This window comes from Falco cherrug, chromosome 4, assembly GCF_023634085.1.
Source record: "Falco cherrug isolate bFalChe1 chromosome 4, bFalChe1.pri, whole genome shotgun sequence".
NCBI classification, from domain to species: domain Eukaryota; kingdom Metazoa; phylum Chordata; class Aves; order Falconiformes; family Falconidae; genus Falco; species Falco cherrug.
In genome coordinates this window covers 57,902,675-57,928,402 of record NC_073700.1, presented here as the reverse complement: position 1 = coordinate 57,928,402, position 25,728 = coordinate 57,902,675, and the positions used below count along the sequence as shown (strand labels likewise).

The 25,728-nt window shown below is 40.7% G+C and overlaps 1 protein-coding gene across 6 annotated transcripts in view; it reads left to right on the top strand.

Annotated features, from left to right (window-relative positions):
- Positions 1-25,728, top strand: part of PRKAG2 (protein kinase AMP-activated non-catalytic subunit gamma 2) — a 223,847-nt gene that overhangs the window by 160,678 nt on the left and 37,441 nt on the right. For all 6 annotated transcript variants that reach the window (XM_055708910.1, XM_055708911.1, XM_055708913.1 and 3 more), the window contains one exon: positions 10,686-10,767. In XM_055708910.1, the coding sequence (XP_055564885.1) occupies positions 10,686-10,767 (82 nt within the window). The remainder of the gene's footprint in view (positions 1-10,685; positions 10,768-25,728) is intronic.

Here is a 25,728-nt window from a genome sequence, read left to right as displayed (position 1 = left end):
TAAGTTAACCATAGATAGCATGTGTTGTACTTGTTGTAGCAACAGGGTTTTACACTTACAGACTGTAACTGTGTGTAGGAAACCATCATGTTTTCAGAGGGTATCAAGATTTACAGAAAAGACCACTGTATAAGTAGGCTGCTCTTCCAAGCCCTAGGGAGGCATGTTAAGAAACAATTTCAGCTCTTTGTGGACATTTAACTACAGACTAAATTTGCATCTAAGCTTACGTGTTTGTGCACCCAGTGTTTGCCATATCCACACTATAAGCATCCACTGCCCGTGAGTATCCGCATCTCCACAAGGTCAGCAGTAGCAAGAGCAAGGTGGCGGGCTTCCTGGAGGTGTATCCCTGGTCCTTAGCGTGGAACTAATTTCAGGGATTTTTTTAATTCTAGTTCCTGGTATACAGGGAAAAACCTTCCCAGTATTTCCATGTCTCTTTACGGTATTGTTTGTAGTCATAAAACATTTAGCTCAGATACTTGATATGCTTCTTGCTTAGCACAGCCCTTGCTTTGGTCCTTCCCAGACAGTGTCAAACACAGAACCAGTACAGAGGATGACCTGCTTTCACCTGCAGCATACCTGAAATGATGGAAGGATATAGTTAAGAGGCTTTCAAAAGGGAAAGCATGCATGACAGAAGGAAGATATCCATGGCATGTTGCTGTCATTGCAGATTTCTTTTGTGCGTAACAATAAAAAAGAAGCAGTGCACAAAAATTAGGCCTGAAGTGATCAGTAGTAGACCTGGAAATAATTCGGGACGAGGGTTAGCTTCCTCAAGATTCAGTGCTATCTGAAAACCAGCTTTTTGTCAAAAATGAATTTATTCAGAGATTACAGGTCAACCATAGGCTCTGTGTTGAAGGAAGTTTATTAATGTATTGGTTTGTCTACGCATAATAGTAGCAGCTCTGAAATAACAGACTCCACAAGCTTTAGTGGAGCCACTGATGGTGCTCATGCCTAGAGTTGTCAGCTGTGGGGTGGACTTGAAATCTAATGCAAACACACAAGCCCCGAGTGCTATGAGGAAGTCCTTCTTAGATGTTTAAAGTCCTCCTAGAACTGCACTGAAAAACACTTCGTTGTCTTTGCCTGCCTCTTTGAGATAGCTTTAAAACACTCCTTCAGGAGTCCTGTTGAGATCCTCAGTCACGATAAACTCTGCAGAAAGTGGCCACCTATGACACAGCTCATTTATTCCATGTTTAGCCTGCAGTTACCTGCTTCTTAGCACAGCTTGTGCCACTGAGCGAATTATTTGTTCAGTCCACGTCTGTGTAAATTACTTGAAGAAATTTTGTTGAGATTGTGGGTGATTAAGCTCTGAGCTGAAGGTTGTCTCTATTTTTTGGTAAATCACCCCTGTAATGCTGACCTGCATCATCCTGCTAACATCTAGGCTCAATAGATATGCTTCCAGCCTTTCAAAATTACCGATGATCATGAAAATTAGAGTTTAGTTATAGGCTAGTAATAGGTTACTAGAATTTTGTGTAGTTTACTCACACTTGAAATGTGATACCAATTGACTTCAGGCTTTGTTAGTGAAAAGGTATTTAATTTTAAGTTTAAAATATGTCATAATTGAAAGCTGGTGTAGTAAGTGTTTGCACAGTGAAGTCACTATCCGTGACCAAGGCTTCGAAATATTAAGATGAAGAAAGTGAAATGGTGTATAGTAAATGTGTTTGTTTCAATCAGATTTGGCTCTGAGTATTTTTTTTTGATTTGTTATTCTCAGTGGCCTCTGTTCTGCAGATTACTCATCGGTACTCTGGCCTCAATCCAACTAAAGTACTTAAGTAAGTGCATAACTTTAACTAACACAAATAATCCTGTATTCAATGCCAGTGAATTAAGACCCACGTAAATGTGGGCTCACGCTTGCTCTTCTTTTCCATTCACTTCAAATTAGCGGATGCTTACCTGTTTTTTTACCATTAATATTATCTTAATCTGTTCTTTGTTTGTTTGTTTGTTTTAATGTACATTTGTCACAACAAAGTATCTCCTGTAATCCTGCTTATTACCTGATTACTGCGGCTCTCTCCAGCAATAATTTCCCCTTGCCCTTAACTGTGCCCCTCAGCGTGGTAAGAGGTAGGTCCTATTTCAAAGACACTAAGGAGCACTCAAGCATATGTGTGAAAACAGCTGAAGTACATCTTTTCAAGCATATATGATAAAAAACATTTAAGACAAGAACACTTAAAAACTCTGGAATAGATTAAAACCAAGTGGCATCCCCGTGTTTGCAGAATCAGGTAGTGTGCTTGTAACATCAGTGTTCTTAATAAACTCAGGTTAGTTCATCACACGTACTTAACTTTTTTGAACTTTGTGTTCAAAAGGACAGAATTTAAATTGTTGGGCTGTTTGATTAATAATATATGCTGATACTACTGATGCAGACCCCACCTATATTCTGCATGAGTAATCTGAGGAATGAATATGCGCCACAAAGGCTAATTAATGACGAGACTCAGAGCTCTGCCTTATCTGAGTTGCACAGTGATACAGGATTGGACACACAACTAGAGATTAGAGGTTTTATAAACAAATCCTGCCTCTTCTCCACTCTGCCTTGACTTCCCTGTAAGAATTTAGCTGGGGATCTAGACTATTCCTTGGTCTTTTACTTCCCTTGAAGTTTATTTTTTAGAAGTGCTTTACTCTTCTGTCATTGGTACCTTTTTTTTTTTTTTCCTCAAGGCGAGGTGCTGCAGGACACTGTGCATAAGATAGGTTCTTTGTTTCTGGTGTTAGGTCAAAGGAAGTTTTATAAATCCATCCTGTCTCTCAATTAAGTCAGTGACAGAACTCACCGGGATTAAACTGCAAGTTCATTTCCATACAGAAATATTTAGGAAAGGCTCTCTGCTAAAAATCTGAAGTCAGTCTGCACATTCAGTTCACATGTCTTCAGGGTAAACAGATTTCAACACTCAGAACCATAATTGCAGTGAAGATTTAGTAGAAATGCAAGTTGTCTGTTTCATCATCTTTCCTAGTGCTGAATGAACTCCTCTATTCCTTTTATGTTGGGTTTTTTTTTAAAGATTTGGCTAAATTTCATTATTGTTCCATTTATGTTACCCATTTAACCTACTAAAGATCCGCAACTGTGACTGCTTATCACTAATTAACTCTGTAAAGTAATTAATATTATAGCTACTGTTCTGTGGGGAGGATACCTGCAGTGGGAGGCTAGTTACTAGTTTAAAAATGCAATATATAATTGTTCTGTATTCCATGTCAAAAGACTCCTGCTTAGGACCTCTGGGTGAGTCATACTCTGATGATGTTGGGATGAAGAAAAAAAATCCTTTCAAGGTAGAGTTCTTATCTGATGGCAAACTCTGTTCAAGGTGTTTTAAAATTAAATCATTAGAGCCATCTTCAACCTCACCATACAGTATTAGAAACAGATATATAGAGATATATATACACTTGCTCCATCACTTTCATACCTGCTGCCGGATGGTTCTGTCTCTAGTTCTTTGAGGGCCTTGCAGATCAGGGACAGAGCACTGAACTGACACCAGTAAGGATCCAGTGGGGAACATACAGTGCCAATACGGGGTGCATTTTCAGTGCCAGGTTTTGTTACGGGATTTGGTTACTGTGTTCAAAACAAATTGTAATCTCTGAGTTGTCACCACCTTGGTTTATACATGCTACGCACTGATATGATTATAGCATTTAATATTTCAAAAGCCTTTTTAAGACTAGAGCAGATTTTCTTGCATCCTTTCCAGGTACAGGAAGAAAAAGCTTGAATCCAGTATTTTTGTGTGAGGCATCCCCTTCCTTACTAGTTTGTTTGGTGCTGGAACAGAGGGTCCTTAGAATAAAAGGTAGCAACTACAATTCCTGCACAGCTGCTGTGTTCACTCCAAGCTTTTCGAGGTAAGGAGGACTTTGTAGCAGAACCAGGCCCAGCGCTCTCCACTGGGACTAACCGTGTTCTCTAGCCACCTGCGACCCCACAGTCAGCCTTTTTGCTGTGCGGTTAGCGTTTTTAAATACAGGAGGGATCCACGATGGAATCCTAAGCCTCACTGATTCTAGTGTTCTCAGCTGTCGTAAGCCACTGGTATCCGTTATCACACTCTAGCAGAAAACAAGTAGGAGTTTCATTTACAGTTTAACCAACAGATGAAAGCTTTTTTTCCTGTTAACTTCTTTTTCCACTTCATGAACCAGACTAAATTAAACCAAAAATAAGCAGCAAGTGTTTTAAATTAATTTTGCACAGATTGCAACAGAATAAGCATATCTATGACATACATTTGGAAAAATTCTAAGTTGTCCATTGACAGCTCATCAGGGGAAGAGCTGTTAACTACTTGAGTTGTACAGAACTGTAATTGTAGTAAGGAGCACTAGCAAATGGTGGGAAAATTACCATTTGTCATTTACTCTTGCATTCAAAATGGGTTTGCCTTGATTTGCATTTAGATGGGAATTCCTTCTTGTTGCTCTTCAATCCATTAGGTTTTATAAGGTATGTAGCTTTTTTTTTTTCCTAAAGTATTTCGAAGGGCATTCAGTTTTACTGCTGAACTGAGCTTGCAGGTGGCACCCCGAGCATATCGGTGTTAAGCCTTCATTGATCAGAATGAAAGGAGGAGTAGAAAAGTCAGGAAAAGCTTTGAGAAAGGCAGCCTTGAAATTACCTGGAAATGCCTATTTCTAAATAAAGCACAGGTAACGTTTTTGTTGCAATGCTTGAATAAGCCTGTTCCACATAGACTTGTGATTTGCAGCCGCGTTTCTTTTTCTTTAGGTTGTTCTTTCTATTCCTACCCAGTCATCAAAGACTAATATGTAAGCTTTATTATTACTCAAACAATATTTGCTTTAGATTTTTTCTAAATTAGAATGAAGGTTACTTGTTGGGGGGACAATGCAAATTTACATTTGTATATAGATTGTTAGTAAACGGGCTATAAAGTTTATAAATATATAAAGAGTTCTCATTGAATTATCATACTAAGACTAAATGTATTTTTCTAAAGATTGGACAAAAATAGAAACAAAAGAAAGTAAGTCTGGAAAAGACATTAAAAATTCATTTTCCCCCACAGCACGATCAACTATATGTAAATAATTCCGAACTGATTTTTATTGTAACCTGTTGCTAAAAACCTCCTGTGACAGATTTTACAGTTTTTTTCAGCAAAGCGTGCTGGTGCTTCACTGTTGTTGCGTTCAGAAAGTTCTCCCAAAGTCCAGTCTAAGACTTCATTGCTGAAGGCTAAGTAGGTGATTTCTTATCCATAGCCAGTCAACCCAGGAGACAGTTTATCACTTTTCTTCCTGCAAACACACATTATATTTGGAGACTGTTAAATATTTTCCTTCAGTCTTCCCCCCCTCCCCCAGTAAGAAACTGGGAGGTTTTCAAGTCCTTTATAGGTCATGTTTTCTGAAATCCCGTATCGTTGTTGCTTTTCTTTGGACTCTCTTGATTCATTCTCAAATCCAATGCCCAAAACTGAATGCAGGATCCCGGCTGGCATCTAAGTTGGGAATGTGTGGGACAGATTCTTCATGTCTTACCTGTAACACCTTTGTCGATAGTGTGATTTTTTTTTTCCACGAATCTGACATTGCTGTCTGACATTTAGTTTCATTCTCAGTCTTTTCCTTGCAAGACTGCTGCAAGCCAATCCCTTCCTGTTTTATTTTTGCATTTGATTATTGTGTAATGTGCTCTACTTACCCATATCAAAGTGCATTCTGTTTTTCAAAGCACTGCAGCAATTCTCAAGATTATTTTAAGTTCTAAGGCTATCCCTAAAAAAGCAGTGTCTTTTACCATTGAGTCATTTGAAAATGCGATCGGGTTATTCATTATTCCCTCATCAAGTCATCAGTGAAAACACTGAATGATATTAGATAGAACACAGACCTCTCTGGAACCCTCTCTTAAACCCCACCAGTTAGATAAAGAAATCTTACTACCTTCCTTGTGAATATTCTTGTGACCTTTAGCAGTCATTTCATCTAGACTATCTGGCTGGCTTCGTGAGTGTCATACAAGGTAGTGTCAAAAGTCCTGTTAACTTGTGCTGCATCTGCTTACCGCAAGACTTCCAGCCTGTAATTCAAGTGTCTGAGATTGGCTCGGCATTGTTTGTACACGCTGGCTGTTACTGATGATCTTTCTTTCCTCTGACTAATTAAAATGGGTGTATTTGTTCTCTTATCCATCTTGGAATCAACGTTAACATGGAGTGGTTTATAGTTTCTTGGCTCGCTCCCCCACCTTCCCTTACAGATAGATATGCTAAGCAGAATGAACCTGACCAAATGGAGATCTAGAGATCCAGTCGGTACAGTGACTGCGAATCCTTTTATCCCAAGTAGTTGTCTCAAACAGGCCATGTGAATGATGTCCTAGAAACGTTCGTTTCTCCACTGGCTGCAGAAGCAGCAGCTTAGGGTAACTTGTTCAATATGAAAAGCTACACAGCAGGTGTCACTCAAAGCACTTGGACGCAGCTGGTCTGATGACTGCCATGGATAGGTCCCCATCCCAATGAACGCATTCCTCCTAATTCAGGGAGGCAGGATGGCAGGAAACTACATCAATCTTTTGCTGGTGTTAATTGCTGTTCACATCCCTGAACTGTCCCTACAGTTTAAATACTTGGTGTGTTCTTACAAAAATAATGGGATTTGTTCAAGAGGACATAGGACCAAAAGGACTCCTAGATTATCAGATAGGTTTTAACATATTCATTATAAGTGCATGTATAATTTACAGAACTGATTTTGCTTCTACAGAGTATTAGTCATTCCCTTTACCCTAGACAGCTAAAGAAAACAGGCAAAGTAAGAAGTTATTAAAATTGATGTTCCAGCCTTCCCAGAAGTCTTAAAACCTCTTTTGTTTACATCCACCTTTTTATAACTTTTGCTGTTTTATCAACCTTGGGTTGTTTTACTTTGGCTCTACGAAGATTGCTGGCACTACTGTATTAAGCTTCTGTATCAGCATTACGTTGTAGCTCCGTGGGTTTTGGCATAAGTAATGCCCCTGTCAAAACTGAACTGAAACCTGGCAAAGAAGAAATGTATTCAGGCAGTTTTGGTTTTGAATATATTTATCTTCTGAACTTTAATATACAAAATTAATTTTGCTTAGCCGTATTTAGTATACAAAGTATATACATCTTGTCACATCGGGGATCTCAAACAGTTAAAATGGATTACCCAATGCACTGTGATAGCAAACTTTTAAACCGTAATATAGACAAATCCCTTGGTTATAGTTAATAGAAACAGTAGAACAAACAGTCACAATAAACAGGTATTGAAATGTTACAATATATAATAACATCTTGGTGGGAATTATAGGTCCTTTGAATGAGAGATCTTTTCCCTGTCTGTAACCAGTAATCCTTTTGTAAAATGACAGGCAGAGTTTGTAGAGAGACATAATACCTAAGACTGTTAAAAATGCCTGCTAATTTGTCTAATGCTGTAGTAGGTCACAATGAACAAGATGGTGTTTTCACCATTGATTTAAGCTGATTTAAGAGTGGGTTGTTTCCAGAAGGTGTAGTCCCACTGTCCTTCCTGCCCTTGTCCCCTTGTGCCAGTGCTAGCTGATACAGCTGCACAGTGAGCTGGATCAGGAACTGATCTGGATAAAATACAGTCTTTTTTTTAGTCCCTTTGGTTTTCAGCTGCATCAGTTTCCTGTTCTGACTCACTGTTGCCTACAAGCCAAAAGGAGCTAGAATGCAAAGTGAGGAGCAAAATGAATGCCATGATCAGCAGCTTGTTCCAAAATTGGTTTAAACAAATTGTGAGACTGCAGGCAGAGCGAAGGATGGAGTCCCAGCCTTCAGTTAAGCAGTGTGGATGTTACAACATAGCTATGTTTCCATTACAAATCTCTGTTATAGATTAAATTACCGCCTTGATAATTATCTTGAGTTTCTCATAGTACTCTTGGTTTGGACATGGATTCTGCCACTGTAAAACCCTGATCTTGCAGGAAGCTCTGAGGTTCACAGTGCAGTGTAGCTTCTTGCATGAAACGGGCTTAACTGACCTCTTATAAGCGTATCCATGTTTTGTAGCAGGTGAAATGCAATGTGCACCTTGGAAGACTCAGTGTCACTTCCAGCTATGTCCAGCCTTGGAGTTGTATTTCCTCATGGCTGATAATTATGGGGAGATAAATACTAGATAATTATGGGGAGTAAATACTTGTTTTAAAAGAAGAAAGAAAATCATGGCAGTTATTTCCAACCAGGTATGTCACCTTATTCTTCTTTTATTTTGGTCAGCAAAAGAGGTTAAAAACTCTTATCAATATCAAGGTACATGATAAGGAAGATAAAATATTTAGAGCTTTTAAAGATAGCTCCCAGAGATAATTAAAAACTTCTAAAGCATTTTAATTAGTAAGCTGAAAACATTATAAATTAATATGAACTGCTTTGGCATGTTCTGCAACTGGTCAGAGTATTTACTGAAATCCGAGAAGTCTTTTAAAAATACAACTAGGAATGAAATATTTTAGGATTTTCATTCCAAAGGATCTTTATAGTAGAGAAGCACTGGGTATTGTTAACTTCTTTGTCTATCCTTAAAAGTGTCCCTAGAAAGTGGCACCTTGGGAAAAAGAAGCTGAAACCAGGAGCTGGCTTCCTCAATTGAAACTTCTTGAGAAATGACAGCTTTCTACTTTCTCATTATTTTTGGCTCTCTCCTCCCATTATAGCTTTAATTCTAATTATCTTTCATACTTTCCTATGTCATATGTGCATTACTGTGCTATCCTACATCCTTTCAACCCTCCTTCCTTGAAGGACTCGCTAAACTTTTGAAGCTTGAGCCTCTCCTTAGGGACCAATAGATTTTAAATGTTCTCTAATGGCTCCTGTGACTCCTTTGGAGCACCATGCACACGTGGCTGCCCACAAGATCTATTGCCATTGCCAAAGAAATAATCTGTTTATTCACCTCTACAGCTTCCATGTCCTGCTGGGCTTCCTAAACAGTCTGTGGGGACCTATTCATTATAGTTAAGGAATCCTAGCTATAGCTTACCACATCTCGGTGTCTAAATAAATCTAAATGATATATCTATTTCAGCCATCCCCTTATTTCCATTGATTCTGCTGTAGGCTGGTTAAAAAGCGCTGGTTAAAAGCTCAGAAGCCAACTTGTAAAGCTGGGTGCAATAAATCCCGTTCTTGGTATGCAGAAATCTCCCATGGTGTAAACTCCATCCTTCAGACACTGGTAACAGCAAGTGGTTTGGGCTGTAAGCATTAAGTGCTCAGGTCCCTGAGGGCAAGCTCAGGGTGTTACACCACCTCACACACACAGCAGTTGAGAACAGCTCCGAAATACAGCCTGTAGTGACAGCACTGTAGTGACAGCAAGGGCGGGCGGGCGGGAGGGGCAGTTATTTTAATTTTTTTTTCGGTTCCTCAAGAGCTATTTTTAAAGTGGGATCATCTAGTCTGATCTGGTGCACAATGTCAATTAGAATTTCGTTTAATGATCCCTGGGTCGCGTCTACCCTCACTCCTGGCTGAGGTTAGGCACGTCAGGCCGCGGGCGCCCCGCCCGCAGGGCCGCCTCCCCTCCTCAGGGGCTGCTCCGGGGGTTTGCCACAGCTTGGATAAACCGCGACTTGCTCGGAAGAGGCCGACATTCGGGCTAATCTTGAATTGGAACTTCTGGAACGTTTAAATGAAAGCGAGCGCGTCGTTCCCAGAGCGGCTACCCCGGGAGAGCGGCTCGGCCCAGTGCGGGAGCTCCCTGTCACACACAGGGGAAACCCCCATCAACACCATCATCCCCCCCCCCGCGGGGGGGAGTGGAACTGTCGGCTTCCCCGCCGCTGCCTTGCAGGTGAACGCGCGGGGCCATACCAACCCCATCTCGCAGGAGGAGCAGAGGAATCTCCTCCACTCCGCCTCCTCTTGCGCCGCTCAAATCCAAGGCGGCCAGGCCAACAGCCGAGCCCGCAGTGTGGGCTGCGAAAGGCGGTTGGCGTGGCAGCGCTCCTGGGGCAATAAACCTCTCCCTCCTCCCTCTCCCTTTTGCACGCGGAAGTGGTAGTTACCTTCTCCTCCCGCTGCTGACCAACGGGCTTGACTGCAGCAAAATGGAACGTACCAATCTCTCCACTGGAGGGGGGGGGGCGGGGGAGAGGCGGCGGCGAGGTGTGGCGGGAAGCGCTGTCCTGCGGAAGGCGGTCCGGCCTCCCCGTGCGCCCGAGGGCTGCCAGCGGCCGCTCCCTCCGTGACGGGCTGAGGCGGCGCCTGCAGGAGGCACGGCCGCGGCGAGCCCGGGGCCCGCAGGGTTAATGGGCTGGGCGCAGCCGCCGCCGCCGCGAAGGGGGGAGGAAGGGCGAGTCCTGGTTCCTCCCCCCTCAGTGTGTGCGGTGTGTGTGGAAGAGGCAGCGCACACCGAGCCGAGCGTGCGTTGGGAGGCCGAGGGGCAGCCACCGCCGCCGCCGTCCGGCCTCAGCGCCGTCCCGCCTTCCCTGCCCTGCGCGCTCGGCGGGAACCGCGCCAGCCGCCCCCTCAGCGCCGCCGCTCCCCGCCGCCGCGCCGGGCTGCTCCGATGCCGCCGCGGGGCCGGTGAGTCCGTGCCTGGATGCTCATCTCCTTCTCCTTTCTTCCCTCCCGCAGGCGGCGGCAGCGGCTCCGGCTCCCTCTCAGCTCCCGGCCGCCTCCGAAGGGATGCTGGAGAAACTAGAGCTCGAAGATGAAGGTAAAAATTCAAGAGAGGGGGGCCCCAGGGCCGGGTCGGTGGGCGCCCGCACCCCCGGCGGGCTCCGGGCAGCGGGGTATCCCCGGGGAGGGGCCCGCCCCGGAGGGGCTGCGCCATGCCCGGGCCCTGCGCTGGCCGTGCCCTTGCAGGGCGGGTCGCAGCCTTCCCCCCGCGGCCCGGGCCCTCTGCGGTGCTTTATCCCGCCGGCGGTGGCTGCAGCCCCATCGCCTGTCGCCGCATAGCCGGTGGCACCACATGCCTGCGCCCCCCCGGCCGCGGCCGCTTCGGCGGGGTGCGCTGGTGCTCCGCAGCCTGGCCGGGCAGGGTCCCCGGCACCGAGGGGGGGTGGTCAGCCTTCGTGGCATCCTCTCTGCCTGCCTTTAAAACACTCATTCTCCTCGGGTACGTCTGCGATACCAAATATAGGCTTTGAGAGCGAGGTGCAAGCAGGGATGGCGAGCTTTTTCAACTAAAGCTTCTGCTCCTTACGGATACGCACACATCTGTTAAAAGCGAGCAGCTGTGAACTGGATTTTCCTTGTGTGGCTGCTCTCTTAACGGTGTTCTTAGCTGTCCTGTTAGAGCTGCAGCTTTAACAGAGTTTGCTGTTCTTGAGAGGGGAACTCCTGGCAAGTTTTTTCTGTCTTGCAAGCACTAATCTGTGATGTGGAGAAACACGAATGTTTTTTTTCTCGAACTTGCACAAAGCATTCTTATCTTTGAAAGATGTGTATTCAATATCTTGAGCTTTCATTTTCATAAGGGATTAGATGAGTGAGTGGATGCAAATGTGGACACATAGCTAATCTCTATGCTCAGTATTTTAAAGTGGTTAAGACTTTATAGGATGAGTTTTCTGGAGTTGGTAACTGCTGTTGCAAAACGTAGCACACGTATTTAAGGAAAACTTTGAAAATATTGTAGGCTGAATCATTCTGTGAAAAGAAATCTAAGCTGGTATGCTAATAAACCAGCCTTTTGGTTACTGGCATGCTGTCTGCAGTTGGGGGCCTGGTCTGAAAAAGTAACACCTTGTATTCTGAGCTTTCTGTGTGTGAAAAAAGGAAGTTCATAACTATTGTATTCTTTAAGCTTTTTGGGGGGAGTCCAGACAGAGTCTGAATTGCAGTTAAATATTTTTGCCTTTGTGAATGTTGAATGTGATTGAACATTCATATTTGGTGCAGAGGATTTCTTGCAAACTGTAGCTCTTTTTTTCCTCAGACTGTTTAACTGTCTTAGTTAGGCCTTCATTTTATGCTTATGGAAACTTAGAAAGTTACCAGTTTATGTATTGCTTTTTACATAAAGCTTGTTACTGCTAGATAGGAGATTCTAAAACCTGCTGAATCACTAATAGCTAAGCCATTTTAAAAGCTGTCTTAAACATCTTACAAATTTAGATATTTGAGAAGGATGTCTAGGTTAAAAAACCCCAAACCCTCAGTTTTGAAATGCCTTTGTAATTTTAACAGCGTAACATACTATTATTTGGAGACACTTGGTTAAGCTGAGTGCGTGTATGTGTCTTCTAAAATGCTGTAAAAAGCCAAGTTCTTCAGAAAGTTTGGTGGTTTGAAAAATTTTTTTCCCTGGTTTTCAAGCTACTGTTTCACAATGTCTCTTAATTTATTTGGCTTTAAAACTAAGGCTTTGTCTGTGAGTGCTCAGGCTGAGTGAGTGAGAGCGGTTCAGGGATCTGTCAAAAGATAATGCCTAATAGCAAACCTGTGACCAGTTTAAAGTAGTATGTGAATTTTGAAAGGAAGCAGTTGCCGTAACTAGCCTTTCAGACTTAATGAAAACCTAGTTTTATGCCTAATTTTAAACCCAAGTGGAAAAAGGATGTAGAGTGCTGTATTCAGAAGGTGAGATGTAAGTAAAATTAAAGCGTGTGAATGTCAGACCAAAACTTACTGTTCAGAATGCTTCTGTATGAGGAGGCCTATAAAAGGAGAATCATAGAAAATTGACATGCAGATGGAAATGTGGCAGCTTAGTTGCAGTACATGTTTTATGACCTAATTTTTTGCGCTAGTTGCTGTAGTTGTTTCTGCTAATATTGAGGGTGGAGGAGTAAAATGACATTTGATGGTATTCACTTTTTTGTTGGATGGCAAATAGCAAGTTCTCAGTTGAGAAACTTCTTTGAAATCTTGCTAAGATTTTGTTAAATGGCTGTAGCCTCACTGTAAAACTGATGATCTTTTGTCAGACTTAGGCTCTCCACTGCTACAAAATTGTGGGTTGAGTGAGAAGTTTGGAACTTGTTTTGAAACTGCTTTCCTGACTGCCTCTACTTTTGAGTATTTGCTCTTGCTAGCTTTCCAGTTTCTGTATCCATCAACAGTTGCTCACTATCTTGTGTATCAAATTATGCTGCAGTTTTCTTGAAACAGAGAGCTTAATAAAAAGGGCTGAAAAAATGAGGCTCAGTGTGCACTGAATGCCATCCAGTATGCTGAAATAGATTTTTGTTTGTCACTCTCCTCAAAGGTTACACAAATAGGAAAGTGAAAGCAGAGAAGGCATTCGTTTAGTTTGAATTCTAATTAAGAGGGTCAAATTGAAAAAATGGTACTAGAAAGATGTATAGTAAGTGGTACTCTAATGAAATACGCAGAGTCTAGCTTGATGATGTGATTTCTAAATAAAATGGTATTGTCAACGGAAGGGCACTTTTTTTCATTATATATACACAAAGAATGTATATAAACTATTTTGTACATAATTAGCGTGGATGGTATTAGACATGGCATTATTGTAGCAGAAAGAAGTGCTGGTCGTTTTTGGTTTAAAATGTCTTTGTATATCTGTCTGGATTCTCTAGGATCAGTGTAACTTCTTATCGGTGGGTCACTAGTTCTGTGTAGCACTGGCTTAATACTGCTCTTATGTGTAAGCAAATCCTAGTGAGATGCTGTTAAACAGCATCAGCTGCACTACAGCTGAAATAGGACAGGCTGTAGGCTGATTATGTGCAGAGAAAGACTGGATAGGCTAGTGGTATTTATTTTATTTAGGACTTCCTAAAGGACCTGTTTCCCAACAGCAGTCAATTAGAGCAGGCCAGCACAAACTCTCATGTAAGTAGTCCAGAGTCTCTTTTTAACTGAAGGATGCTCTATTTAAAAATAAACAGAAAACATATTAGAATAAAATATTCTGAGTTCATCCTGCTCAGTATTCCTTAGATGGGAATGACCTACCTATGTCTACTCAAAAAGTATGAAAGCTACCGGTTGATGGGTGCAGTGTTTCTTATTGTAGCCTGAAATAGATTAATGCTGGGAGACCTCTCGTGAATGTGTATAAATGATCAAAAACTGGTTATCTTCATACATAGTGTGGGTTTACTTTTTCAGCTCTAGTGTTTGTGCAATCATGTCTCTAGATCAAGGTTGGTTTTACCTCTAATCAATGTCAAGAGTGGTTCTGGTTTTTATTTTATGGAGGACATGATGAGCTTGGAAAAGAACAAGGAGAAATTATTGTGAAGATCTAATATATTAAAAAAGGCTTTAGTTAACTGTTTATACTTACTAGCTTTAATTTGTTAAGCTACAATTCCAGAAGTGGTTGTGTTCCAACAGCTACCTGTTCTGTGAGAGGAGAAGCTGGATTGGAGTAGCAAATGAGTAGCAAACACATGCCTGTCAATTGAATTGATTTAATTGGTGTAGTTTAAGCATGTTAGTTTGGAAACTAGTTTTGTTGCAATATTGGCTCTTAGCTATGTTAATCTCTTCCATTTGGTGAGCTTGGGTAATAGTAGCTACTGAAAGCAGAATTAACTGCTTTTCTCTAGCATCTGCTAACTCAGACTTTCCGAGGTAATTTCTGCACACGGTTAATTGCAGGATTCTTCTGCATCTGTGCTCAGTTCCTAGTCTGGAAAAAAGAATCCTCTAAAGCGCATGCAGCAATCATAGCATCAGTGTCATGGCACTGATGCGCTTGCTCTTGAATGCTCTACTCTGGATTGTTGTGCAAAGCAGCATTTAGACAGTTATTTGATAAACGGTCTGCATCAGAGTGGAATCTCTCCTAGTAATGCTCTGTCCTTCATCTCACTCTGTATGATCCATCTCCTCTGTCACTGCTTGTTTCTGGCTGTCTCCTGAAGTAGACTTTCACCAGTAATTGCACCTCCTTTTAACTAATTATTGGTGGTGGTGGTGGTGGGGTGTCATTCCTTCCCTGCTGTGCAGATTTTCTTACTGTTTCTTATTAAAAGTAGTTTCTCACTGAGTTCTTCCTGTGTGTCAGCCTCCCGCTGTCGGCTGAATAACTGAATCAAGGTGTGAAAACAGATGTCACTTTGGGGCCAAAAAGAGTTAAAAAGCAGCTTGTAATAAAATGCATGTTAATTGGCATACTGGATATTGTTTATTTCTAAGACTGAAAGATCAAGTACTCAGGTTAGGATATAGTGAAGTCAAGGCTGCTTTTTTTTTTTTTTTTTTTTTTTTTTTTTTGTTACAGGCAACTAATTCATTTCAAATAGACTCTCTGGAGAACAGAAACAACCTTTTGCCCACGAGATGTACTTTGAGATATCAGGGTACAGGGGAATAGTGATAAGGGATGTTTTACTGAACTTTTCTACAGCAGATTAGAATCCTAAGTGGACATTGCAAGAAATTATTATGCAGAGATGGTAATGGGTATTAGACTTCATATGGTCTTAGAGTTTGGGATTATTTTATCTTCCTTATTTAGAGATACTTTGTGGTGTGATAAAATAGGCACAATAGCAGATTCTAAAAAAATCTCATTAGTGCTTTTTGGTCTGGCTAGCTGATCTGAAGTAATGCTGAACACTTGCATCTGCAACTGTAGACAACTGCGTGTTCCACTGAATTTACTCAGCTTATATTTTTCTGTCATTTTGCATTTTGTTAATGGGATGGTGGACTTTCCTCTGTTTTACTTTCCAGAGTTGTTAAAGAATAACATACCTAGAATTTTCAAATCTTCTGCTTTATTAGTTTATGCAAGTAATTATGGTCAAGTGCCCCTCTGTCCGAGGCAACGTCATGTCCTTTGTCTGCCAGTTTGCTATATAGTAATGTCATAGGTTTTTTGTTGGTTTTTTTTTTTTTTTCTCCTGGAAATTCTCATCTTTAAAGATGAAAGATGAAAATTACAGATAAAATGATAGGTAATTGAAAGCATAAAACTGTAATTGAGCAGTGCAAAAGAACCTACTGGGAGTTCTGTTGTCTTAGATGAAGACTGTTCCCACAATCCGCATGTATGTATTTACCCTGTACAAGTATTGCACATGGCTGTTCTTGTCAGCCCGGTGCTCACTATCTCCAAGCAGCCCTGACTTTTCCTGCTCCTACATAAGATACAACTTTCTTATTCTAAAGATGATATTTAGTCTTACAATGAGAAAACCCCTACTCTTGTCTTGACTAGGAAGTAACCAGTTTGCAGTAGCTAAAGCATGCAGTCTTTCTCAGGAAACAAAACTTTTTAAGCCTTACCAATCTGGGAAGTGGTGTTTTAGTACAGCAAAAGATACAGTCCTATTACACAGGGCACGCTCTAAAACTCTCTCCTTCGGGTCTTGGGGGATGCAGGGGTTTCTTGATGGGAAAGCTTTCATAAAATTTAAACGTGGTCAAAACATTTATTTCCCCGAACTTGTTCTTGGAAATAGTGAAACCATTCTGGTTGAGACTTCCTAGAAAAAAACTATGGAAAAATGCTTACCGTAGCAATGAGTCAATTTAATTGCTTTTACAAAGCTGCAAGCAACTCAAAACAGGTTTACAGGAAGTGTTGATGCTGATTGTGTCCAGGTAGTGTTGCAAACATTATCAAACATGCAAACATGACTGGCCAGCCACTGTCTGATCTGTGAGGAGTATTAAGGCAACGAGGTATTCTATGGTTGAAAGACATTACTGCTTTAATTGTATGTATATTTAGTAACTGGTGGCCAGTGTGAAGTACTGTTTTACAATAACGTTTACTAGTTGCTCTTGCTAGTGCTATAACTTCCATTTGCATCAGATGAGGGACAGTGTCAACCCTGCTAATAACTTCTGTGCAGAACTTCCTTGATCCAGAACCTGTTTGGTTTGACCGTGGGCTGTCGTGGTTGTTAAACAACTGCTTGGTACAAGATCGATATCATCTCAATTTCCAAGTGTCCCGAGACCCCCTGATTTAGAGGTGTTGAGTTTACAGCGTTGAGTGCTTGAGTAACGATAGGCACAGAAGATGTGACAGTATCAGTGTTGCCTTACAGGTGACTACAAGATGGCATTACTCACTGTGACTGCTTTGCTGAGTGTTACCAGGATGGAGCAGGGTGACTATAGAGTCTTTTCCTCAAGAAACTTCCTAAGTGGTGGTCTGCAATGTTCTGTCTAACAGACCTCTCCAGTGCCTTCCATATGCAGGGATGACAGTCAAGATGGAACAATATTATTGTCTTGGCAGTTTGGTAACCTCAACTGTTAAATTTGGCAGTCATCGTCCAGTCAGTGCTCTCGGAAAACTTAGTGCCTTGGGGCATGACTGAGTACGAAATGAAGGTAACCTGGTTTAAACTGAAGTAATGCCAATGTGACAAGAATAATAGCGGAATATTTGCCTAAGTTGGCTCAATCCAGCTGTTGCTAAACAATCATAAGAAATGTTTGTGTTTACTAATCATCTTCAACAGATGTGACTGTCCTTTAAGATAGAACTTTGTGTAACGTATACTGTGTTTTCAATAACCTGAGGGTGGATGATCACCGGGCTTTGTCTGTGGAGCTTTTCTTTAAGTCAAGTCACTTACATCAGCGCTGCTTTTTGTTAGGATCTTGCTCTTTAGGAGGCACTTAAGTTGTCTGCATTGACTTTATTGATTTGAATATTTTGACTTCAAGAACTTACCACTATACTAGCATTGCACGGGTTTGGGGGGAAGTAGATAAAGTCTGAAACGTCTTAAGGAATGTGGCAGTTCCAGCATAAGTACAGGAGTTGATGGTACTGTTTTTCACAACAGTTCTTGCATCTTTAAACAAAATCTGCCTCTCCATACCAAGACTGTTTGCGTTTGGATGCATGTTGTGGTGGGCTTTACTGTGGCTCTTCTACAGGTAGAGAAGAATGACAAAAGGAAAACTTGGGACTTAAGGGGAAAATCCTTCGGTGGAAGGGTTGCACCAATAGCTAGGATTAATATCTATCCAAAGCAGTTTAATACAAATACAAGCGTAACTATGTTGGAGCCAAGTGAATTTGACTTTTAGATATCTGAAAGCTTGCCATCTAGACAGAGCTTTGTAAAGCTTAAATAACATTAGCCTTCTAAGAGTGAACCACATCTAAGAGGTTTTTGAATGTGATGTGGATATCTTCAAGGTAGCTTTCGAATACTATTTAGATAAATCTAACTTGTTTGTAGATCTTTCCTTCTCTCCTGAATTTAAATGGATTTTGCTGTTTTATGGGAACCAGTTTGGTGAATTTGCCAATTCTGACTGTGGCAGAAAATAAATGGCACTCCTACATTTTGTTTAAAAGCAGTTTTGATATGCTGTAGGTGAGTGGTTTTATTTGTGGTGTGAAATTATTTTGCCTTTTTAGGGTGTTAAGGGGGGGGTTAGTATTAATTTGTTTTTCACTGTGTATTATGACTGAGTATTTAGGTCTGACACTGGCCATTTTAAGAAACAGAATCAAACACTTTTTTTCTACCATTCCCTTACACTGTGGTGTTCTTTTCTGTGCTTAGCTTGTTTGATAGATTTCTACTGGTGCAGACACAGAGGAAGAAGATACCCAAGGTACTGGAGAAGGGAGCTAAGTGGGATAGGCATAAGAAAGGGCCATTAACGAGACCAGGAATATAGAACTTGCATTAAAGGAGGAAACTAAAAGGCTTTGTTCATTTAGCTTAGTAAAAGGAAAGCAAAGAAGGGATGTGATAACACTGTATGTATGAAAACATCCTTTAAGGGGTGGGAAAGGTGTAAACACCGAGGGGGAAAATTAGCTGAAGAACAACATTGGCACAAGAACAAATGGATATAAACTCTTCCTGTATAAGCTTTGAAATAGTATTCTAACTTCCAGCATAGTTACTATAGGAATGAGTTTGTAGGGTAGACTTCTAATACTTCCGGATGGAGTGGGACCACTCGGTGAAAGGGATTGTGTGGTTGCCTTTAATAGAAGACTCTGAATGCCATAGTGTGGAAGGTGAACGCTTTGCTCTACACAAGCAGTTGCACGTATCTCTGCTGCCGTAGCCTTGCTTAGACTCCTGAGTACTTTTTTGAGTGACTTCCTTTAAAAAAAACCCCACAAACTTGCTCCAAAGAAATAGCAAAAGTTCAAATGGGTTACCAATCTTCCATATGGATACTAAGGATACAGATTGGTTTATTCTTTTATTAATTGCATACCTTAAACTTCCTTGAATTCAACTCTCCAGTATATGGTTGCTGATATTAATATTCAGCGGCTTAATACCATTTTTAGTTTCTTGTGTGTAGTGGCCTGCATCTTGCAATCTTGAAGAGCATGCCTGCATTCCAGACAGGCGACATCTTAAATTAGATCTTCGTTTGGGATGCTTAGGGAAAAATCATAGTGCTGGTTGTCAAGGGAACATCTTGAACATGTTCTTAAAAATTCTTCAGGTCAATTTATTCTTTATTGTGGTGAAAATCTTAGAAGCATTATTAGGTTGCAGGCTGGTGTTGCTACCTTTATTCACAAAACCACAGTGATGTAGCTTTCCTTAAAGCACAAATCTTTAACTTTGACCAAAAGCTGATGTAAGTGATAGTGGGCTGTTTCAAAAGTATTCATTTGGACTTCTGGTACTGTTTACCACTTAGTCCCTAAACAAGGCAGTCCTTGCTTGTAAACAAATAAATTTGCTTGCCTGCTTGGACAAGAATCTCCAGAGTTACTATGATTACCTCTGGAATGTGAAGTTTCTTAAGCTGCTCATCACTTTTTTTTTTTGTCTGCTTCAAATCTCACTTAATCATTTGCTCATCGAGCTACAATAAAAAAAAAAAAAAAGGTATTATCTTGTCAGCATGTTTACCGGCACTTACTAACTCCAAAAATGAGAAACAAAATTGAGTGCTGGATTTTGAAGTGTGCTATGCATACCAGGAAGATGGAGAAACAGTCTGAATCTTGCATTGTTTCAGGCAGCTGTTTGTGTTAGTTTTCTCTTACAAGTCTTAGCTGCTATTGAATTTTGGAGAAATGGAGATATTTAAGCCTCAAAGCCAGAAAAGTGGATCTTTTGAAGTATTCTCAGGAACTAATAACCTTTTTTTGTTTTTCACTAAAGCAGGATGTGCTTATGCAGTTGTGGATGCTTGTCTCCTTCCATGTTTAGGATCTTTAAGGAAGGAGACTGTGCAGCGTCCTAAGGTTGCTTTGTTCTGTCTAACTAGCTTCTGGAATGTGTTAATAGCTCTCTAACAGCTGGGGTGGTTTTTTGTTTGCTTGTTACTTTGTTTAAGCAAACTGTGCCTTTTCTGCCCTGTTTCTACTATAGCAAATCAAACCAGTAACAGGGTAGTTCTTTCTTAATGGTAGTGATATTTAGTCACTCGCCTAATTTGTGGTCATCCAACTGAGCGTTCCTTTCAGACTCTGGTATTCTCTGAAAGATCATATTAACTCAAAACCACTTACGAATTCAGTTTCAAGATATCATGAGGTTTAAAGCCTTGCAACCGTTTCTTAATTCTTAGTGCAAACTCTTTGAAGCCTGTTGTATGCCCGTTTTGAAGATCACAAAGGAGAATGCTGAATAAAATGAAGCCCTGATCCTCTGAGACTTTCTTGCAGTGTTTACCCTGTGAAATACCAGCTACTGGTAAAAGCTGTTCCGGAGTGACTTTTGGAAAACTAAAGACATGTAGTCTTAACTTGCATGCCATTCTTCACTACCTGATTTGCATAAGAGGGACCTTGCAAATGTTCCAACTTTGAGAATAGGCTGAACTAGAGTTCATTTCTTAAACATGCAGTTGTCATCCAGTTTTGCAAACTCACTGAAAAAAAAAATCTCTACTAGTTTTGCTGTATCTGGGATTGCTTGTTATGCCCCTACCTTGTGGTGATGCTACTGTATCTTTTCCACACATAGTATCCAAGCTCTCTTTGCAATCAGTGTCTCCAGCATACTGGGGGGTGTGTGTGTGTGTGTTTGGTTTTGTGTCGATCCTCTTCTCCGCCCCCCCCCCCCCCCCATCCAGTTGATCATTTTATCCTGAGTAAAAACTGATTCTTGACACAACCATATTGGTTTTCTTCTTTCCTTTTGATGAGTTTCTTTTGTAGGGTTTTACAAATACACTGGCTTTAATGACTTGCTTCAATATGTACCTAAGAATTCTGACTGGTTTTTAATTAGTTTAGCTCTCTTTTGACTGGTACTGTATCTTCTCCTTCCTGAGCTTGCGAGGTTCAGGAACGTTTTTTTTAACTAGAGTGATTCCTGTGTACACATGTAATAACCTGCTGTCTCTGCATCAAGCAACTCCTTGTGACAAGGGGAGAAAACATCTTAGTTGCCTTAATGATCTAAAGTGACTGAACATTTGCACAAACTCTAGAACTCAAAAGACATACTAAAAGGTGTGCAAAAATAAGGTGTAAATACAAGCAATCCTGAACTTTGTTAGGAGTGTCTTAAGCAATTATGGATATAATGATTGAACTGAAATGTTTCAAGATGTGTTGTGGTTTCTTTTAGCTTGTCACTATTATTAGAAACTATTAAACTTTTTCTGAAGACTCGAGCAACAAAAGTGTGCGCTTCTCTATCCAATTTTATTTACCTGTTGATGTACCTATTCTCCCTCTTACTTTATGTACCTCTAGACCCTCTTCCTATTTGTAGGATGAGATAGTTAGCAGGGTAGAGCTTGCTTACTCAAATGTTGCCCTTGTGTGCTCACACTTTTTAAAATCCTATTCTTCCTGTCAGATCATGTATTCTTCCTGTAATATGTAATTGAATTAATCTTGGATCATTGAAGGAGCTTCTGATACTCATCTCTAGATACACTTCCTATCACTTCTTTGTATCAGAGTATCTTACATCTATAAAGTTACTATGATCTTTCTTTAGCCGCCAGCTCATGCATTCCTTTAGATCCGGGTGGGAAATGTTCAATCTGCAACATCCATATCATATAGCCTGTGGCTGCATGAATAATGCTACTGTGTAACTTTAATGTGTGGTCTGCCAGGATATTTTAAAGCTCTTTGCAGTTTTCAGGAAGAAAAAAAAAATCTTGTCTCTGTCACTACATCCTCTCTTCTGGTTCCTTGCGTTTGAAATCCTTTCAGCTTATGATGGAATAGTCAACTCCTGTCACTGTCATCTTATTACTTCCTACATATTAACTTCAAAACTGTTTGGGGGTTTTTGCCCTCTAAAATTGGAAGTAGCGCTTTGCTAGCTGTGGTTGCCATCTCTGCAACAAAGTTGTGCTGATCATGTTCTAAAAACTTAATGATGATTTATCTCCTGCCACTTCAAATAGGCATCCTTGTAATCATCTCTTCTTGCTTTTTCCATTTATTTGTTTTTACCACTCGGGCTTACCCTGTGACTGATTGCATGAATGGTTATTTTGGTGGGGTAATTTTTTTGCTGAGTAAAGTTCCATCTTGAATAAACAGAAATCAAATGATACAGTACAATATAATTTTTCTTTTCTGTGTTTGCCTTTTTGAAACTATGTTGTTATTCTTCTCCTACCCAGTCTGACATTGGTTTGGCTTCTGGTGTCTTGTTTCTTGTCCACTGTTTTCAGTGTTCTTGGCTCTTTAACAGAGAGCTCAGCAGGCTGAAAAGTCATGCCCTCTTACTGCATTATTCTGTGACAAAACTTCAGTTTCTTGTTCTTCTATCCCTCAGGTCCCATGCTTTTCACAGAATATACCATATACACTTCAGTTTGTATATCTTTCAAACTTACCTAAAAATCTAACGAGTTAGTCGTACTTCTTTTATAGAAGGTGGGTTGAATTAAAGCTGTTGATTGGGATCACAGCAACATACTGTACACAGTGTAGTACCAGATTCCTTCTCAAAATCTGTTCCTGTCCGTCCCTTAGCTGAGGAATGCCGATAAAATCCTACCAGAACATTTGATTCCTGGAACACTGTTCCTGAAATCCCACTTCATTCAGATGCTTCAATTTCTCTGGAAAATCATGTTTCTGGGGCTGTTGGTGAGCTTGTAGAGACATCTGAGGAATAGTTTGTTGTTCTTGCTATGTAGTATCACTGTTGCTCTTGGAATGTATTAACTATATCCATCCCGGATGTTTTTTTAGATCTGTTAGAAGTGGTGTGTAAATGACTTAGACTAGAACTGCTGCCGTCTGAAAGCTGTGGGAGAGGTTACTCAGGATATTAAGGAACTTAGTAAGTTCAGACTAGGGGTGAACAGAGACTTTATAGCCTTTTGGTGACAACTTTCAGATAAAAATGCAGGCAGAAGAACAATTTACAAGGTTAATGACATCTTTACCTATTGTATACTCTAGCAAGAGTTATCTATAACAGTAGGGAGAGAGGGTAACTTGCACTGGCTTATTTAAGTGATTAGTGACCCTGGTGTCTTCTGGCACCATTTGGCATAGCTAAGCTGATCTCATGGCTAGCTGCCACAGTAAGGATGGTTCCTTGTACTGTATAGCTTCTAGTGTAGGGAAAGGGCAGGAAAAATCTGCTTGCCGCACACCTAGGTGTGGTAGCTGAATGGACCTAAAACTGACACTGTCAGGAAGCCAATAACTTGTGACAAATTCAGCTTTTCCAGCCAGCTTGTGAAATAGTTCTGTGTAAATTCAGAAGCTGTTTGAGGGAGGGAATGGAACCACACAGCCAGTGCGTAGGGATCAGTGGCTGCTGCTACTGTGCTGCTGCTTATGCTGCTGTGAAGTCACATCTTTAGACCTGGCCTTTCAAAAGGTAGAGTTATTCTGTATTTCCTGACAAAGGAGTGTTGGCTAGGGGTGTGAAAAACTTCTCTTTCGAATTGTAGCTTAAGCCAGGTGTACGTGTACAACTCTCCAGCTCTTGTTTTCATGTGGTGTATGTTTGTCTAAGTTCTTTTTTTATTTCTATGTTAACAAAAGATTTAATTATTTTACTTGATTAATTGATATAAGAGAGAATAGCATAGAGTGCTTTTGTTGGAATAATACCTCTTTTAGTAAAATTTATGGGTATAATTATACCAATAAACTGCATAATATACATAATGTATTGGTGTTGGATCAGTTCTGTAGTAAACATTGGGATGAAAAATACCTTTTGTTTCTAACTGTAACATTTTCATTCTCTGGCATGTGAAATGTGATATTCAACATATTACCTGACTTTTTTTAGAATAGCAGTGTGACTTGGAGTAACCTAAAGTACAGGTATGTATGTGTGCAGTAACTGAAAATAATTTTTCCTTTCCAGTAACTAGGCTATTTAGTACATAAGAATATCACAAAAGTACATTTCTACTCCCTTCTCCATTTCCTTTTATCCACCATCTGAACTGGCTGAGGGGAGATGGTTATGCTAATAGTAATTAAGCTGAAGAGTCTAGTGTTGGGTGCTGGGAGTGCTTAGCTCCTGCTGCTGTAAGAAAACTCTAAGCTTTTAAAGTTGCACAGTTTCCCCAGCTGGCTCTGATTAAAAATCAGGGAGGATTGTGGAATTATTTTGTATATATGTGGTTCTGTCTTCCTCTAAGTTGTTCACCTAGCTAGACAGCTGAGAGTATTTTTTTGCATACTGCTGCCGGCTGTTTTTTTTTAAAAGAGCTTTTAAAAAATTGGCAGTTTATGTCATAGTGAAGTTAGAAGTGACAGTTTCACAAACACTTGTTTAGGTCCATAAGAAGAGTTCTTTGTGTGCTTCAAATGAGAATTACTAGAGTTACCAACTCTCAATCTAACCAGGAGGAGCAGGGGTTCTATAGAGAGCTGCAGCAGCATGGCTGTGGTCTGTGGTGGAATTAACTCTTTAAAGCAGTCTCTGTGGAACCCTATGGCCTCCTTTCCAACACTTCTGAAACCACAGACTAAACTTGAAATGTGACTGGATATCAGTAGAGAAATACAAGGAACGTGATACAGCTATAATACAAAGTACAAGGTCATTATTTTGTATTGTTGAAATTAGGAAGCACATATCGTGCAGGATTTTGTTATTAGGCCAGCTCAGTATGAATATAGCCCAGAAGTACAGCCTGTGGTTTGCAGGCAACACTTCTGAGGAGCTCTCTGTAGGTTTTTTTATGTCACAGTATTTGGAAGCTTTTCAATATGTGTTGACTATATGTGTTACTGCATGTTCATGTTCTCCATCTGCAGGCGCTTCTTTTTTCTCTTCTTTTTCTTCTTTTGAAGGCCATGAAATTCTGAGGGAAAAGCTACAGTAGAAAAGCACCCTGCATGGTGGCAAAGGTATGAGTGGAACTGAAGGCATCTGTGCAGTAGATCTCTGAGGAAATGGCTTCAGTAATGCTGCAGAAGTTTCCCTGTCATTTATGAGGAGTATTCAGATAGTAGTTCTACCTTAGGGCTCTGTAGACAGTTACACTTAGTACCAAGTCCCACTGCAATCTCTGAGTCAGTATGGCTGAATAGTTAATCTGTTAAAAAAAAAAACAAACAAACACAAAAAAGCTGTCATGTTTTTGTAAATAATATTTACTGACTGAAATAAAAAGATAAAGCATGTCTCATTTTATAGTGAAGGGTGGGAGAAAGGAAGGGAGTAAAAATCATTTGGTCTTAAGTGAGCGAGATTGGGGAGTAGAGTGGAAGAAATACAAATCTTTAAAGGTTCTCTACCTGTAGGAATAAGTAAAATGCCAATGAAGAGAGATAATTTACTCTGGCTGTATGGCAAGGTTCAGGTGTTAAACTTCCAGGTGACTTCTGTTTGTGCTC